Raw genomic sequence first — 19,489 nt, forward strand, 5'->3', positions numbered from 1 at the left:
CTGCTCCATGCTCCTTCCTCACTATCTGCCCCATCCGTGTCGCCCCTGTTGTCTGCCCCTCCCCTTTAGAATGTAAGCTCTCACGAGCAGGGCCCTCGTCCCACATGTGCATCTCCTCCCCCTACTTATAGTATCATTTACTCCTAACTCCCCACAACGGCACCTAACACATGGTTGCTCATGTCCTGCTGCTTGTGTTATGCAGCTATGTTTATAAACCATGTCCTTGTCCTGTATTGTTTTGTATTACTTTTAACTGTTTTTCTTGTGTGCTCATTTATGTACTGTGTAAGGCGCTGCGGAACCTTTGTGGCGCCATATAAATAAAGGATAATAATAATTTTATAGACTGTACCTACAAACACTTTAGTAATCGTATTACTGGTGTAATTAATGTAAGAATAAAGGAGAGTGAATAATATGTACTCTCTTATATATACCATATATATGCTTGTAGAATAATCACCAGTCCTCATACCCACACGCATCTACCCTCGGGATTGCAGTATGCCAGTAACCAGAGGACCAGCAGAAGCTGTTTTGGCAAGTAACATCAAACTTACTTAATATCTGCAATATAGTGTCCGCACCACCCTGATTCTGCACTCATTCCTGAGGTATTGATGAGCTGATACAGTGGAGGACTAATAGGAAGAACACACCAAGAAGGAATATATTTAAAGGATTGTCATTAACTATAATATGGATTGAAAATACTGCCAACAGTTTTTGCCCACCTGGTTGTAAAATACATTATTGTTGGAACTGTATTGATACACGTCATTCCGCGTGAATATCCTGCCCCGTTATTGCCCACCAGTTATTCATAGACTTTCCGAAAGTTGGGCCAGACTACATCCACCATAACAACATGGAATACACTGAACGTCACGCTACAGAAAATCAAACACTGTCAGACAGTTTATTAAACATTAATTACACATAAAATAGAAACTATTAGTGAACACCCCTATACCATAGAGCGGTTACTCCCCCCAATCTGTGACTTTATTTAAACTTATGTGGGAGGTTGGGACACCTCCACGAGCTAGCAGCTAATGGTATATATAGTAGGTTCTCCCCTAAATATAGCCCTGTGAGCGCCCACCACCTTGTCTAAGCAATGGAAAGTTGGGCCTGTCTTTATCTCATGACATGGGTAATTTTTTTATGCTGTTTATTACATTGGTTAAAGTGATGGAACGGGACCTAATTTCTGGGACTTCAGAGGTTCCTGGAGAATTAAATCCATTTTGTATGTAGCAACAATTTGTGTCTACTAGCGAAGCAGAAAATGTTTCTGTAAATGTGCATCCTTCATCTCATTTACATAAACATATTCCTCAAGATTACATTTTGTTGTTCCACTGAAAAAGTATGCACATTTATGTATTAATGTACAATTAGAATGAATCTCCTTGATTTGCTTACTTCTTCCCATCAACTGCAAAAAAATGGTGCAACTGAGGGTGTCACAAAAGAGCACTTACACTTTTATGGTTTGTAAACTACTATTAAAGAAACAAAATTCAACGACTATTCTTAGTGTTTCCTCAAACATGATTTCAATATTTTTTTCATTGTTAATTTGTATTTAACTAAATGGTACAACTAGCAGCAATAGGGATATCTTTGTTTTTTATTTAATTTGAATAGTTACTTTTAATGGAGTCGTTATCTGTAAATAATCCCTGGAAATGTAATATATTTCATGGCAAAATTTATTGAGCAAGAAAATATACAAATTTCATAAGACTCACAATTCTGACAACTCTTGTATAGTTAAAACTTTCAAACTCTTGTGTTGTGGAGAGTAAAATGCCTAAATCCTTAGCGATGATCCTACATTTACATTTTCATCATTTGGGGAGAATTAAATAGCTTCCAGTTTTAAAAACTTGAAAGTTTCAAGTCACCATATGTAATAGAGTTAGACTAGAGGCAAAGTCGCAAGAAATCCATCAACATCACTCTCCACTGGAGACAATAAGATTTTTGTAATGTCAAACATACAAGTTGTCAGATGTAATAGTCTGAGACTTATAAACTTGCAGGAAAATCGCCTGAAAAACTCACAGAATAAAAGAGGTGCCTCTGGCTGGCGAGATTGTTCATTTTGCATTCATATTATGCTCTCTGTCTGGGCAGAACATAACAAAGAGCCATATTAAATATATGTATTACTTTGCCACTACTTAATACTAAATGAAGGGGCCCCAACCAAAAAAAAATATCATGATGGGCCCTAATTATTTAATTAATTTATTAATGGGGCAATAATGTTAAAAAATAAGAACATTTTAAATTATTAATAAAATAATATTTTTATGTTGAGGCAATATTTATTGATAGAAGTACATCCATGAACTTGTAGTGCCACACGTTTCTAATATATTTAGTACTTCTGTCATTATTTAATATTGCCCCAATTAACATAAAAAATTCACTGGCCGTATAATTTTAATGGTTTTTATTTTTAAACATTATTGCCCCCAATTCTAAAATATTTAAAGAATTATGGCAGATCAATATTTTTGTTATTATTTGGGACTCTTAATTAAGTATTAATTAGTAACAAAATAATACATTCGCTTAATGTGACTATTATGTTTTATTTATTTATTACCAGTTATTTATATAGCACACACATATTCAGCAGCGCTTTACAGAGAATATCTTACCATTCACATCTGTCTCTGCCCCAGTGGAGCTTACAATCTATATTCCCTACCACATGCTCACACACATACACACTATGGTCTATTTTTTTGTGGGGAGCCAATAAACCTACCAGTATATTTTTGGATAGCTCAAAATGCATGTAGCTTGAGCAACCTCTCTGGCAGGAGCCATTTACTGGCAAGTTTTCAGTGAGTATCTGGCAGGTTTGTCCTTTCCTAACTGCCCCAAATTGTTGAAATTCACAGTAGACTTTCCTGCTATCCCTCAAACTTGCCTTCCTTTCACCAGAATCTCTCAGCAATTTCTTATCCTACTTTTAAACACATTTTAATTATATATAACTTATATATAAAAAATAAGCTTACTGCATTAGCGAGTGTGACAGCATCCAGCTCCTCTTTCCCCAGGTGACCACAGAATATGGAGCTGACAATATTGATGAGAAAACAGAGCATCTGTGAAAGCATCTGGTCCAATAGAAACAGAATACAGTTAAGAGGGTTATTTCATGAGTGTCAAATATGCTCCCACATTGTTTTAAAGTTCACTTCCCAAAGACATTAATAATTCAGGAAATTAGTTTAAGATACATGTATGGGATCTACCAATATAGTTGGGTCTTGGGTTTTCTGGATGAGGGTTTCCTCAAATATTTCAACACCATGCCTAAATTTACTAGGTTATATTTAAAAATAAATCATGTTTTTACCCACACACAAACCTTGTGTTTCCCTACTAATTAAAGTGTTTAGCAGGACTCACTCACCACAGTGGCTACAAAAGTAAACTCCATGGGGCTGAAGCAGGATTGAACACAAGTTGGCCATAAGTTCTTCTGCATTGTATGCATGGAACCAAAAGGAGCAAATGTTCCTCCTCTATCCGCATACTTGGTTTGATACCTGCCATCATCATCAGTGCGCACAGGCACCTCTATTCTTGATGCACAAGAAAAAGCTGAAAACTTGTAATTATACCTAAGACTTCTCTGCTTAGTATGCAATTCACTCAACACAGCATCTCTGAACATTGCCTATGTGTAAAAGCCCAGTTACATCCCTTCATGCCACTGAAATTCATATATAGCTCTGCATCGCCCATACTTGTGTATGCTCGGATGCAATGTGGAAATTATGTAAAATATGCTCTGCAGACAGGCGTATGTTTAGCTCCGCCTATATGAGCATTTCTGAGTATGAGACACTATTACTAAATATAAGCAGTTGTTTTCTTTTTTTTTCTTTGGGTCTGAAATATTTTTGATAACAGGATCCCATGCCTTCGTTATCACTATCTTGGAGAGTAATACTGATTTGGGTCTCCTTCTGTGAATTCTGTGCAGTTCAAAGTCTTTTTGCTGAAAATTGTTTGAGATAAGGCAATGCTATTACGACGATTTTCGTTGATACTCTTCCATCTGATATTGTGTTAGTCACTTGTGATGTGACTAGTTTATACACATGCATTCCCCATGTGTCAGGGATTCTAGCGGTGGAAAGGCTTTTGATTAATAATCCCAAGTATGAAGGCCCAGACCTAAAGTTTTTTCTCAGTCTCCTTGAGTTCACGTTGAACTTTAATTATGTTCTCTTTGATGGGGCATTTTACAGGCAAAGGTCTGGATGCGCTATGGGGTTGGCGGCAGCTCCGTCCTTTGCCAATGCCTACATGGGTGAGGAAGCATGATCTGTTTTTTGCTGATGCTAGCGTGTCTGGGTGTATATACCTGTATTATCATTACATCGACGATTTGCTGTTGTTTTGGCGGGGAGACATCGGCAGATTGTTAAATATTATCGAGACGCATAATGCTTCAACAAGTCCAAATAAGTTAACAGTTCAACTTGGTGATAAGGAAATCCATTTCCTGGATATTTCTATTAAAATTGTGAATTCACGGATCTCTACCTCCTTATATGTCAAACCAACTGACAGGAATAATCTTTTGAGATATGATAGTTTCCACCCCCGCAATATTGTATATGGACTTCCATATTCCCAATATCTAAGAGTCTGTAGGATCACCAGTGACCGAGCTGAGACTGATAAGCAATTGGACATTATGACCAATAAATTTTTGGATCGAGGCTATCCATAGAAAATTCTTAAAAAAGCTAAAGCCAAAGCGCTTGCACTCGAAATCAGTTATTACAGCAGACTGTTAAGAAAGGTCTTAACCGCAGAATACCTTGGGTTAATGAATTCAATGTCAAAAGCCATAGGTTAAAACCAAAGGTTAAAAAATTGTGGCCTATTGTAGCCAATGATCCTGAAATTAAATTGTTGCAAAATTCTGCTATAATGCCCAGCTATACACGTAGTGCTAATATTAAAGACATTGTCATGAAATCTGACATTATATCGTTCAAGTCAAGCACTTCTAATTTCCTTAGTCGAAAAAAAGGATGTTTTAGATGCCTAGGGTGTACCACGTGCAGTTATATGCAGTTGGGTACCTTTGTGTCACATCCACACTCTGGTAGGAAATTCAGCATCAACTGGCCATTAACTTGTAGCTCCCGTTTTGTGGTGTACATTCTGTCTTGCCCATGTGGTTTATATTACATGGGCAAGACAGAACGCCAGTTTAAAGAGCGGATGGCGCAACACCGGGCAGCTATTCGAGCGGCGATTGTTTCCGGACAGAGTGAACAACCAGTGGCGAGGCATTTTGCCCTTTTCAGACATAGCCTTGCCACGGTTCGTTACAAGGTCATCGACCATGTGCCTGAGTTACTGCGGGGGGGGGGGGGGGCAATCGAGCAAAAAAACTGCTCCAGTTAGAATCAGCATGGATCTACAGATTAGATACTCTTTCACCGCGAGAACTTAATGAGTCCCTGGGTTTAAATTGCTTTTTGTAATTTACAATTTGCCAATGGGTAATTTCTTTGCTGCAAATAGGTTTTCATATATTTCATGACATATATACACAAAATTTTAAATTTGATATATTTTCTAAGATAGTTTCAGTTTCATTTTATACAGTATATATTTGCAGATGTTTTTGATATTTTGGGTGATGAGGTATGCGTTGTGATTTTCTTTATTTGTCACAGGCACATATTTTGTGGTTTATATATGGTTTTATTCATTTTGTGTAAAGTTTTATTTATTTTTGTTTAGATTTGATCTATGATCACTAAGTTTTATTTTTGTGTTGGTACGCATTAGTCATGACTAGATTTACGTTATGTTTTTATCACTCACATTTGGTGCGTTTTTTTTATAAAAAATTTTTTTTCACGTCTCACGGTATTTCTGTCACACTGACAGTCCTCATTTTTTAATGTAGATTATTGTCACATAAATATTGTTGCACTATTGTTCAGTCATACTGGCAGTTTTCTACTTTAGGGGCAAGTAATGCTCTGAGGACAATTGGTTATTGTCATGACACTTCATCACAGATTTATATTTATTTATATTTGTTGGTGAATCATTATCTCACGCCCACATGGGGCCATCGTGCATACATAATTTTTTAGTCATGGATTCTTTGTATATTTTTTGTTTTTGTATATTGGGCACAGTGTATCCTCATTTGGATTAACATATTGACCTCGTAATATGTGTTTTTTGTAATGTGTATATGCATGTTCGTTTATATGTATGTTGGTATGGCAACCATTGGGCTGCATGCTGCTTCCGGATGACGTGATGCCTGAGGGGATCACATGGGCTGCTGGAACGCTGTGAGTTTCCGGTGCTTGACACGCACTGCACTTCCGGCGGATCTGGCTGCCCAGATTGCGGTCTGGCCCCGGGCGCGTCGCACGCTGGGAGCAGCTGATGTCCTGTATGGTAAGCTATTTAAAGATGTTTATACTACTGTATATGTTATATCCTGATGAAGGGACGAGAGGTCCCGAAACATCGATAATGGAATAAATCTGACAAAAGATATTGTGCGTTTCAAAGATCTCTGAGTGCCGCATCTGTGGACCATATATATATATATATATATATATATATATATATATATATATATATATATATATATATATATATCAAAGGTGCTGCATTCGGTGGAAAATAAATCACAATTCCATAGAGGTAGAGATTAATGTTTCAGTGTATTACCACTTTGTCAGGACAGTGTATTAATGAAACACTGGCAAAATTTTTGACAGTAGATGACCTAATTTGTCCTATTATTTATATATTGTCAAAGTGCATATGACACTAGTGTACAACCAGGTAGTCCAATAATATCATCCGAATGCTCTATTTTACAGCCTGTGTCTCACCGGTATGCAGTCGGGAAGCCAGCGGACCTAATGCCGACAGCCAGCTTCCCGACTGTCATATCCCGGCAAGGGTCTAAAGACAGGCGTCGATACGCCGACGCATGTTATTAGACATACGCCGGCAGCCTGACATCTGGCATTCGGATAGATAGCTGCTGGGGGGGGGGGAGGGTTAGGTTTAGGGTTCCCAGGGGGGGGACTTAGGGTTAGGCACCCCTCCGGGAGGTTAGGTTTAGGCTAGGGGAAGGGGGGGTTAGGCACCCCCGGGGGGAGGTTAGGCACCCCCCCCCCAGGGGACTTAGGTTTAGGTGGCGGGGATTGGGGGATTAGGTTTAGGCACTTAGAGGGGGGATTAGGGCTAGGCACTGGGGGGGGGGGAAGGTTAGGGATAGGTACCCCTAAGGGAGGGTTAGGGGGTAGAAATAGGTTAGTATAAACTTACCTTTGACGATCGGGATTTTCTCCTCTGCCGGGATGACACTGTTGGGATTCCAACCGCCAGGCATGGGTCCGGCGGTAAATCATACCGATTCCATCTCAAACTTTTGGATTTTTATCTGCAGCCATGTGTTAGGTGGTACCGACAGTTACATCAGGGATACTGGTGTTATTCTAGAAGGTCTAATGTCACTGAACAACTTACTTGAAGATTGCTATTTAGCAACCATGGATGTATGCTCCCTATACATGATTATACTACACAAGAAAAGGATAGAAGCAGTTTGTCAGTCTTTAATTAACTGTCCCTATTATGGTTTGTTTTATTGTTATTACAAGTTCTTTAGCTGAACCATTTTCTCTACCCAGATGACTTTTTGGTACAACTAAAGGGGAAGGCCTTGGGTTCCAATTTGGCACCGGCATACGCCAACATATACATGTACTGTACAATTATGAAAGGTGTCACATTATGCCAATGTTTGCGCAGTTCATTCTTTACTATAAGTGTTTTAACGATGATGTTTTTATTGTCTGGAATAGTGATGAAGAGACTACCCATGAGATGATTACATCCTTAATGGATTAGACAGCCCTGTATACTTCACTGCAGCTATTAGTGATTCATGCATTCATTTTCTTGATATAACGAGTCTCGAGAAAGATGGGAGGCTACCATCTTATATATGCTGTTCTGCAAGCCTACAGATCAAAATACACTAGCTAACACCCGGACGTTTTGAAAAGTAATTTACCAATCTCTTAATTCCTGAGAGTGTTGTAACTCTATGAGTGATCTTGTTGAGTTGCAAATTGTGGAGACAATACATTTTTTCTGGGATCATGGTTACAGTAGAAAAACTATAGATAATTGTCTCACCAGGGCAAGAGGAATTCACACAAAAGAAAATCCATCTCCTGATCAATCTACAGTTGAAGGGATAATCTTACTGGGTTTCAAATGTGATACGAATTTGTAAGCCGTGCAGAAGTCTATCAGAAAACATTGGTTGCTATTAAGGACTAATACAGACTTTGGAGGTCTAGGCAGTAAATCACCACTATTAAGTGTATGCAGGGGTTTGAATTTAAAGGACTTACTTTACAGGTGTAATGTCTCTGGGAAAGTCAAGGAACTGGGCAACTGGCTGACGGTTAAGAAAGGTTGACTCTAATCTGGAACACACAGCTGTTTCATAAATTTGCACTTCTATATATGTTACATGTTTACATGTGATACTCAATGTGGCATTTTGATGTTTTTGTGATGTTGTCATGTGTCAACGTCCTGTATACCAGTATTAGGTATACCGGTATTAGGTGCTAAATATATATTTTAATTCGTTTTGTAGAATATCATACTTATTCCTTCTTTTATTAATTTTCATTTTTATCTACTATATTCCATTTTTTTTATCTAATATATTCCAAGTTTTATGTATTAAATTTATCTTGTTGAAAATGAATAAATTCTATTTAATTTACAATATATAGTCTTATTACAATAACTACTTTTACGTACTGTATGTCTTTTGGGCTTGCTTAGTGGTCCCACTCCCCCTTATTCCCACAGCAGCAACCTAGTATATAGCTTTTATATGTGCAATAGAACAAGCGCAGCTTTTCTTAATCCTCTTTCCTAAAGTTAAATATATTTTAGGTTGATACTAACAATATGTAAATCTTTTTTGTAATTAAATATACAGTTGCTTTTAAATTTTGGCTTTCAATCCTGACTGATTTTTTTTTCTGCCATCTCGCAATCTTATTGATTAGTATATTAGTGCAGAATCTGTTTGCTTCTTTAATATTGAATAGGGTCCATTTCTTTTGCAGCTGATGTGCACTGTTTTAATACTGTGATGTGCACTTATTTGCTTGTTTTTGTTATCTACTTAATTTTTTTGGTTGTTCTTGTACCATAAATATTTTCCCTCAGGTTCTGATATGCTTATGTCTGATCCTGCAAAGGCCGATTATTTCTAGCTTTTGTGACTATGTTTTTTCTATGATTCAAACATATTTTGGAGTAAATTTAGTTAGATTTGGGATTCATTTTTACGAATCTCTTAAATCAACTGAAATCAAACTGCAAAATCCCTTAGCAAATCTCAAATTTACTAATATTCTATTTTGCATTCGATTTTCAAATTGAATTTGATTTTGTTTCATTTTAAGAAGGGATTTGATGTTCGATTTTGCATGTTCATGTACAAATTGAACACCAAATCCCACTCCAAATCGAACTGCAAATCCCCAAATTAATAGAAGTGCTTCATGCTTTCATTTTTATCATGAGTTCTATTGACAGAAGCATGCATACATCAGTGAGATGCATGCGTGTATATAGTGAAAATTGCTTGTTAAGTGTTAATTTAAATAAAAATAAAATATATGATATGGGATCCCCCCCTAAAAGCACAACCAGCCCAGGACTTTTCATAGCCAGTCCTTGTTGTGTAAATACAGGAGAAAATGCATAGGGTTCCCCTGCACTTAGTGCAACCAGCACCATCCTCTGAGCCGGTCCTGGAAATACAGGGAAAAAAATGCGTAGGGTTTCCCTGTAATTTCCATAACCAGCACCTGGCTATGCAGGGCAGGGGGGGGGGGGGGGTAATGCCACAGCCAGGGAAACCCTGACTGCTAGTCAGCCCAGGCCCGGGATCCCAATATAGGGGACCCCCTCTCAAGGGCACCTCAGGCCTAGGCTGATAGAAAGTAAGCACCAGACTATGATGGCGGCTAACACTAGAACTTCGCCTATTGAGATATTTTCCATCAATGCTAGGGGCCTGAATATTGCAGGAAACGCTCTAGAGCTTTACCGGACCTATATGCTGCGAGAGCAGATATTACTTTCCTCCAAGAGATCCTCTTCTTTTCCCTGTGGCTCTCTTCAGTAATAATAGTAGGGGTAAAACATTAGAAGTCACTATATTATTTTCCTGATGAGTACCTTATCAGGATTTAGAAAGATTTAGTTTCATGGGAGCAAGGACCTGAACTTGGCTATCCAGTTGGTGAAAGATGTCTCTCATAATTCTACCACACTCCCTGAAGTTGACTTGCCAGGTAAGGTGCACCCTACATGAGCACCAGTTAGTCGACACAGAGTCTCCAGAATCCTAGGGTAAAAGACTAAACATTTTGCTCACACGCACACTGAGTCTACACTAGACTAGATTACTTCTTCAAATCACATAGGTTTTACATTGGATCAGACATACTTCTATTGGTCTCACAATGTGGTCTGGCCACACTCCGATCAACCTGATGCTCTAAACCTCCAATCCTCTAACCAAACAGTGCTCCTAGAGACTTTATCAGCAGCTCATTCTTGACTTGTGTGGGATTCTAGGCTAGATAAGGCAATTGATAAATATTCTGATCTTTAAAAGATTCCCAAGCTGTATAATGTCAGTTTGGGAAGCCCATAATGTGTGATACGCAGAAAGCTCATCCAATTGAGCTTTTCTCTTATAAAAGAAAAGGAGGGTCAGAAGCTCCTTCTTTTACAAAACCTAGAGAACTATTTCATAAGACAACTATGCTAGTACATACCTCTAAGTTTAGGATGGGTGTCCCACACAAGCCTCGATCCGTTCCAATACTAGGCACTGTTGACTCATTATTGTTGGTTATTTAGTGTCTTGCTACAAGTGGGGTCTACTACCTTTCCTTTATAACACTTCCCTTGTGTCTTGTACCGTCTCCACTGATAACTTGTCTGTTTAGATATATGTATGTTAATAATTCAATTAAAATATAATGCAAAAAAACATATGCACATATGCATAAACAAAAGTACTGCATGAGCAAGCCTTGTGATGCAAAATACTGACAATTACTTACCAGAGGTGCTGCTAATCCACATAGTTGCTTTACTTCTGCTGTATGATTATACAGGAAACTCTGGCGTATTCTTTGCAGGTAACTGCTACAATTGTTCCACAGCCTTGAGAGAGATCTCTGGTTTATTTCATTGCTTAGATCACTTGTAAAAAAATTATCACGCTCCATCTGGATACAATAACTAGACTAAGTTAACTAAACCTTTTAATGCTGTATAACCTTTATATGTATTCATTAATACAGATACATTATCTATTAAAAGCATTTTCTTAGCATCCTGTTTACCACTTGACCTGCTTGTCTACACACACTCTTAAGAGAACAAATCACTATGACTAGTGCAGCGAGTGTGTTCTTGTGGCTTAAATACAATTTATTGATGAGCAACTACCCATTCCTTAGAGCCATCTAGCACTGAATGAATGTTTCCAAAATAAACCTTTTGCATTGATGTAGTGGCCAACCAAAAAGGGGCTTTTAAAAACTATTTCCATTAATTGGCTTGCCATAATATAACAAAGTTAACTTTCAATAACAAATTTCTATGGGGCTGCTAGCTTTCGGTATTTGCATAAATAGTAGTAAATAAGCCTTGTGCACACGCTGAGATGTCTACATTCTATAGAAAGAGAAAACGGTAACTCCTTTATTTGAGGCACACTGTGTCAAATATATATTAAAAATTAACTTTTAATTGAATAAATTAAAAAAATCATTGGACAAAAATACATCATATGGTCATCATGTTTGAATCTGTAATCACACCTAATATGAAAAATAGGAAGGTGTACACACATATATCATTCATGTATTTGAGAGATACCATTACTATTTGAATTAGCAGCAAACAAATCAAAGTGCTAGTGCAGTTTGGAATATCCTAGAAATAGCAGCAAAAATTAGTTCACATATGTCTAAGAAATACCGCTGACATTTAAATTAACAACGAATAAATTGCCAAAGTGCTAGTGCAATCAAAAAGTCCTAGAATTAGAAGCAAAAAATACCAAAGTGTTGATACGCATGAGAATAACATTGGGAAGATGTAAAAATGATCTCAGACAATTTATCAAATCAATGTCTTCATTTGTGTATATGATCTCTGGTTATTCCCATGCCATAACATAGTGGTACCACTGTGGTTGATATAAAGTGCAATCCTACACAAATCACACAAATGTTGTAAAAGACATACAAAACAATATCATTCAAATTAGTATAAATATGAAAAAATGTCAAACAAATATTAAATCAAAATATTCATTGAATGCATGAACAATAACCATTTATCATGTCATGCACTGATAGTTCCACTAGTGCATCAATGCAAAGTGCAAAAGTGCATACATATGTGAATCACAAGGATATTGCGAGACAAACCCTCTATATTAATTGAAGAGAGTATGGAAGGCGAAAATAAATATAAATATGGACAAAAATGTCAACAATTAATACACAGGATAGTACAGAAGATACCTGGTAGCGCAATCAGCGGGGAGAGGGAGGGAGATATGGTGCCTAGACTGCCGTCCGTGTGATCTGGAGTTCCTGTGCATGCTGCTAATTCTAGGACTTTTTGATTGCACTAGCACTTTATTTGTTGTTAATTTAAATGTCAATGGTAACTCTTAGACATATGTGAACTAATTTTTGCTGCTATTTCTAGGATATTCCCAATTGCACTAGCACTTTGATTTGTTTGCTGCCAATTCAAATAGTAACGGTATTTCTCAAATACATGAATGATATATGTGTATACACCTTCCTATTTTTCATATCAGGTGTGATTACACTCGTTTGTTTGATTCAAACATGATGACCATATGATGTATATCTGTCCAATGATTTTTTAATTTATTCAAATTTAAAAGTTAATTTTTAATATATATTTGACAGTGTGCCTCAAATAAAGGAGTTACCTTTTTCTCTTTTCCTCTGTACTCAGTTTTTAACTCCCTGGGAGCACCTTTGTTAGATATAATAATCGCATCATGTGACTACATATTCCACAATTTGGAGAAGACATTCTCCGTATTTACTTGTGCTGCGTTCCCCTTTACCCATCATTCCCTTTCCCCATTTATTCTATGTCTACATTCTATTGCAGAAAAAAGGGGGGAAGCTGATCCACACTCTAAGTACTAAGAATAATAAATATAAAAAATATATAATAAACTATCAATCAACATGGGGTTATATAGCGGTTCTTAGTACATGTTTGGCCTAAGATATTTGCCCACCTACCACTTCATGGTGAACCTCATCAGGTGGGTCTCTAACATCCCTAATACTGACACATTGTATAAATAATTTATACAATGTGATAGTTTATTATATATTTTTTATATTTATTATTCTTAGTACTTAAGAGTGTGCATCAGCTTCCCGCCTTTTTTCTGCAATAGAACTACAGGTCTCAGCATGGTAGCACCTCTGATAATGTTGTAATTAGGTTGTGCAGCCCACCCCCCCCTTTTTTCCCATGTCTACATTCTAGTAAGATAAAAATTATAATTTTCTCCCTTTAAAAAAAATAAAATAAAAATAAATTAAGGTTAACAAAAATATCCCTTCAAATGTTATGAACATCCAAGTGCTGTAAATGCTTCCTAACATCCACAAATAAAATTTTGTGATTTTTTTTTTTTGTCATAAAGCTTAGGTTAAAAAGGGAATGGTTAATTTTTGATTTAATAAATGTTTTTTTTTTTTAAATGTGCATTTATTTTTACAGTTTTTATATAATGGATATATATATAATTCTCACAAGCTAAGAGGGTGCACACACTATAAACATGGTGAAAAAATGGTGAAATGAAAAAGTTCATTGGGTACCGGACACCATCATGATGTTCCAAAGAGAAGTCACTTGCCCAAGTTGTAATGATGGGATGAGTCCAGTATGGAAAACATTAAGGACTGATATTATTCAGTTTTTAGTCTTATTCTGGAATTGGAAGCCCCTGGTATAGCGTGTCTGTTTTCTTTGAATCCTGCAAGCAGACCCTCACACCAAAAAACACCTAAGTCGGCCCAATGGACGAAAGTTAAATATATGAAAAAAAAAAACTTTATTACAGTAGAAGTTAATTTTCTTATATAAATGAAGATACGGGGTTTGCTTACAATGAATTGTTTCAGAAATATATGGACAACAGCACAATGAGACGATCTTCACCAACCACCTGTCTCACTCCAAACCAGAGTTCCAGCTCACGACAGAGGTATCACTGAATGCTGGAATTCACTTTTCCCAATGTGTTTTGTCTTTAAAAAAGATTTCCTCAGGGGTATATCAAAAGGTGATTGCATATATCAACCTTCAATTATTTACAATTGCATAACGTGTCTTCAAATAAATAGAACCTCTCCATCACTGTCAGTTCCAATGCTGTTAAGGATCTTCTAAGGGGAGCTGCTTATCTTATCTTGAATAATCTAATAGAAATTCAACATAAGTAAATTTTATAAATTTTTCATTAGCGCAAGATAACAGTATTTTGTATAAATAAATATATATATATATATATATATATATATATATATATATATATATATATATATAATGATAACCACGAATGGGGAGACCAGCACACCAGGTGAAGTATCAAAAAATCAGTTTATGTAGAATGCATGTCAAAACATGAACATTGGTGTCCAGAGGAAAATTTTCAGTCACATATAATCGTGCATAACAGAATATACTTATCAGAATTTGTATGAATACACTGGCACCAAATGCAGTAAAAGCCGCCTTAGTAGATGGACTATATATATATATATATATACATACACACACACACACACACACTGTGGCAGTATCAGCCTAGAGGACAATAGAGGATGCGTATGGAACCTTATTCATGCACCTAGACACTGTACTGCTGACCCCTCTACAGAGCTAAATTACCCCAGAACGTCACTGTGACAGAGTGGGTCTCTCCCACATTCTGAGGAAAGGATTAACCTCTATGTAGCCAGGGAGAAACCACACCCTTACCTCAATTAATACCAGCTAAGGTATAAAACCCTGGTGAGTTTAGTCAGTGGAAATGTGAATCAGCAGCTCTCTCCATGCTGGACAATCTGAACTATGACTGCTGTGAATACTCTGCTCGTTTGAACTGCTGCCTCATGTAAGCTGATTTATTGTTCTTGCACTGCGTTTGCCTAATGTAAGAAGCCATTACACTGGCTATGCCTTTTCAACTCTGGAATACAAAGCTTACTTGTTTGCAACATCTCAGTCTCACATTGGGCGTCTGAACTTACCCTACAGTCACTATATATTATATATATATATATATATATATATATATATACACACACACACACGCACACACACACAGAAACAGGTAGCAAAGGATGTCTCATGGGTAGGACAGTTATACTTTGCAAGGCAGCAGCACAAATGTACAGTGACCTGATGCAATTAGCCACAACTAGATTTATTAGCCTAGAAAGAATATAACAAAAAAAATCCTGTCCATCTCTTACTAACAAATAGTCCTATGTTTGGGGGAAACCTAGGGACACATGTATGAATAATTGTGGCAGTGCTACGATTATTATCAGTCTGTATCATCACAGACACTCATTTTTAAGTAAAGTATCCCGGCTATGAACTAAATGTTACTTGCAGGAATAGCGTTTGCGAGAAGCGCTGTCCCTGCGAGTTACATCCCGTGCATATCGGAGGAGTCTTTCACAATTTTGAAGACTCCTTCTGAGAATCTGACACTGCAGCATATAGCCACACTTACTGTTGCCGCAAGGAAACTCACGGATAATTGAATTGACCCCTATATGTGCACACAGGAATTAAGATTACCAAAGGATTTAATTTGGTTCCAACTATTCATTTAGACCACCTGAGTGGTGTATCTAGAAAACCTCCTGGGCACACAATTTTTTGTACCCTTTCCCCCCTTACAGTACAAGTGTACAAATATACATTCCATGTCCATCAACTATTCAAGTCAAAATAAGCTTATTGAAGTTCCCCAGAAGGAAAAGAGTGCAAAATTGCCTGCCCACTGTTCCTTAGGTCAACCCTGTCACATGGCTGTTCTCTCATGGTTGTCAGATGAGCCTCAAAATCAACAGCCATTTTTTGCAGCAAATAAATTGCCAATATAGAGGTTGAGCAAGCTATGGTACAAATGGAGACATTACAGGCCACAGCTGTCAGCTGCTGCATCAGCTCCATCTTAGCATTGCTCCCTCAATTTCTGCCCGATGGGCAAATGTTGCAACATGGTGGTCCCCTGCTGTGCAGCTGTTGCCTCCATCATGTCCTCTAATTTTAATTGTATTAATTCCCTGGATTATAGTTAGGTAATAGAATATTTTTCTTTTTATCATATAGCCCTCCCCCCCTCCCCCAATCTGTAGTATAATTGGTTTTAAATAAAAACAGTAAGAAATGTTTTAGACATTTTAATGAACAACATTAACATCACAATTTATTAGAGACCACTCTTATTCTGCTAAGGCATACTACGCAACAGGAAGAGTAGAAATATGAATAGATGAACTGCAAAATTATGTCAAGATGCAAGAGAATAAAGCCCCTGGTAACTGCAGATGAGCCTGTTAATTCTAGCACCATATTCCACATTACATGACATCTTACTATATTATGACTGAACATTTAAAAAAAAACACCATAATTTTGTATTCATATCTAAATATTTGTTTTAAAGGACTCGTCACCTTTAATTACATTTAAACATTAAAAAATGTAATTAACTAACAGGATCTATATTGTCAAATAAAATAACCTACTTATACTATAACAGATACCTGAAAAAGATTAATTTGGGATAGTCCTGTTTAAAATGCCTGTAACATGAAGACAGACAACAAATAGATTTTTTTTCAGGAATTTTAGGTTTCTGTTACACCTCTTTTGCACCGGCGCTAAAACCTGGGTTATTGCAGGGTTAAACCGGGTAGCTCCTTGGTGTAAAAGGGGAAAGGGTTTGATCGCCGGGTCGAGTGACCCGGCAATCCAACCCAGGTAACTTGCAGGGTTTAACACGGGAGTAACCCGTGAAACCCTGCAGTGTGAACGGCGTGCTCTGGGACGCGAAGACCTTGAGCGCCGCATGCCGGCTTATTGGTCCGGCTTCAGTGGCGCTAGGATATGACGTCCTCTCCAAGCGTCCACTTCAACACCGGGTCTGTGCAGACCCGGCTCCGGTGTGAACAGCGCCAACTCGGGAATATCCTGGGTCGACGCCGGCTAAATTCCGGGTCTGATCCGGATTGAAACCCTGTTCCAACTCCGGGTCAGACCCGGAATTTAGGTGTAAAATTGGTATTAGATACACCTAATATAAAGCATATGTAACCTATGGTTTAAGATAGGTATTATTATTTATAGAGCGCCTGTATTAACCATAATCCTGTGCTGGTTCATTCATTAGTTAAATTTATTTTGGGTCTATTACATTTGAGTACGGTATATAAAAAAATATCCACAAATGTGAACACATTTGTCAAAGTTGCATTGCTAGTTTCATAAGCTTTTCGAAAGAACCAATTTTTACTGAAAGCATTTTCCAACTATTCATATCCTGTAACGGAAGTTTAAGAATTATGACAACTGTCCTCTCAGTCACAATGGTCTGATGACACATTTAGCCAATCTGGTGTAAGGTCTTCACTGTAGAGCCTGCACGTGGGTCTAATTAGGTTTCTGATGTGCTGATCACTTTTATCCATTGCCAATCAAAATTTTAATTATGACCCCAGTCACAAGCACTAACACAAATAAGCACAGTACCAGCCCACGCCGCAAAATGAGCTGCTTTACGGAGAGGACTTTGCCCACTATGTTGGAAAGTTCTGATGATGAATCTTCTTGTAACACCAGATGCTCTGTATGATTCTCATTATAGACAGCATCTTGTAAGATAACTGCACCTGTAATGCCTTGGTCCACAACTGGATACCCACTGTCAAAGGACTGTATATCCCCTGGAAAACATAAAAAGAGACACCTGCATTACTAATATTTTATTACTGTTAACAGCAATTTGATGGAATAGTTTCCATATAAAATACACAAAAAAGAGATTAAATATTATTTTGTAAAGTGGCCTCCTAGTTCAATGAGTGTAAGGGAGTCCCTATAAATAAATATGTATTATATAATATATATGTATATACAATATATAGCTCGACCAAGGATGGCACTCAGGGTACATTATCTAACGGAAATAGAATCCATTTATTCAGTCAATGTTTCAAAGCTATATTAGCCTTTTTGTCAGGATAACAAATATACAACACTTACCTAACTTATGTAGGACACCATCACTGTGCAAACACCCAGCTAAAAAACACTCCACCCTCTGGATTGTGGATTGAGCATAGTCTGTGTATTGAATCTGTGTGATACCTGGTGGCAAAGCAATTCTCAGTTTTGTGAGTCAGTGTAGGGACTGTCCAGAAGGGAAGACTTTGATGCAGTTGGCCGGTTTAACAAATTATTGCAATACATTGATGATGGAGGCAGAAGGCCTGGCTGACATTGTTGGCAGTATACTCCAAGTGGTAAAGGGGATCCAGAGTGGGTGTTAATTTGTCAATTTTAGATGGAAAGTGCTTAATGATATCTATCTGTATGTCTGTCTATATAGCTTTCTTAACAATATCTGTGCACTTTCAGCTTAGTATATTTATTTCTTCCAAAAATAATACAAAACAACAAGCTTCCAACCTAAAGAGTGAAGTCTACCTTTGAGGACTTCATCTAAATCATAGTTACTGAGCCCAAAGGGGTTTATTTTGTACATGCATCCCTTACTTGCTCCATTATTTAGATATGTACAGTATTTTACATAGTCCTCTTCATACATCTACCTTAACACTAGGTTATATGCTATAATCAGTATTTTATTAATCACTAGCACCTTCCACAGCACAATAAAGTTGATGAACGGCTTTTAGTAAATTGCACCATCTATAAAATACTGTACTATGGGCCTGATTCAGAGATGGGTGCTGTGCTAAAATATGCTAATACCTGCAGCAGGCATCTGGAGGAAAAATACACCTCCTGTCATTATCTCAGATCCAATGTTTGCATCCGAAGATGCAGGAACTAATCACCATTGCGACCGATCAATCTAGATGTTTGCAGCATCGGCCATATGAGCAAGACTAAGCTTTCTCAGAATGGTCACCTCCTGCCCTTTTGCGTGGCCAGTAAATCTGATTTGGAAGATGCAAAAGGATTTCTCCTCACATCCCCA

General features: G+C 37.4%; 2 protein-coding genes across 3 annotated transcripts in view; both read right to left on the minus strand.

Annotated features, from left to right (window-relative positions):
• Positions 1-11,309, minus strand: part of LOC148502683 (multidrug and toxin extrusion protein 2-like) — a 133,333-nt gene extending 122,024 nt beyond the window's left edge. Inside the window, exons 1-2 of the mRNA XM_088449504.1 lie at positions 11,226-11,309; positions 3,048-3,149 (exon numbers count right to left, since the gene is read on the minus strand). Of these exons, the coding sequence (XP_088305630.1) occupies positions 3,048-3,149 (102 nt within the window). The 5' untranslated portion in view covers positions 11,226-11,309. The remainder of the gene's footprint in view (positions 1-3,047; positions 3,150-11,225) is intronic.
• A 5,342-nt stretch (positions 11,310-16,651) lies between these two features.
• LOC148502684 (multidrug and toxin extrusion protein 2-like) overlaps positions 16,652-19,489 on the minus strand; it is a 73,375-nt gene continuing 70,537 nt past the window's right edge. For both annotated transcript variants that reach the window (XM_088449506.1, XM_088449505.1), the window contains one exon: positions 16,652-18,209. In XM_088449506.1, the coding sequence (XP_088305632.1) occupies positions 17,947-18,209 (263 nt within the window). In that variant the 3' untranslated portion in view covers positions 16,652-17,946. The remainder of the gene's footprint in view (positions 18,210-19,489) is intronic.

Source organism: Taudactylus pleione, unplaced genomic scaffold, assembly GCF_031769625.1.
Source record: "Taudactylus pleione unplaced genomic scaffold, aTauple2 ptg000487l, whole genome shotgun sequence".
Taxonomy (NCBI): Eukaryota; Metazoa; Chordata; class Amphibia; order Anura; family Myobatrachidae; genus Taudactylus; species Taudactylus pleione.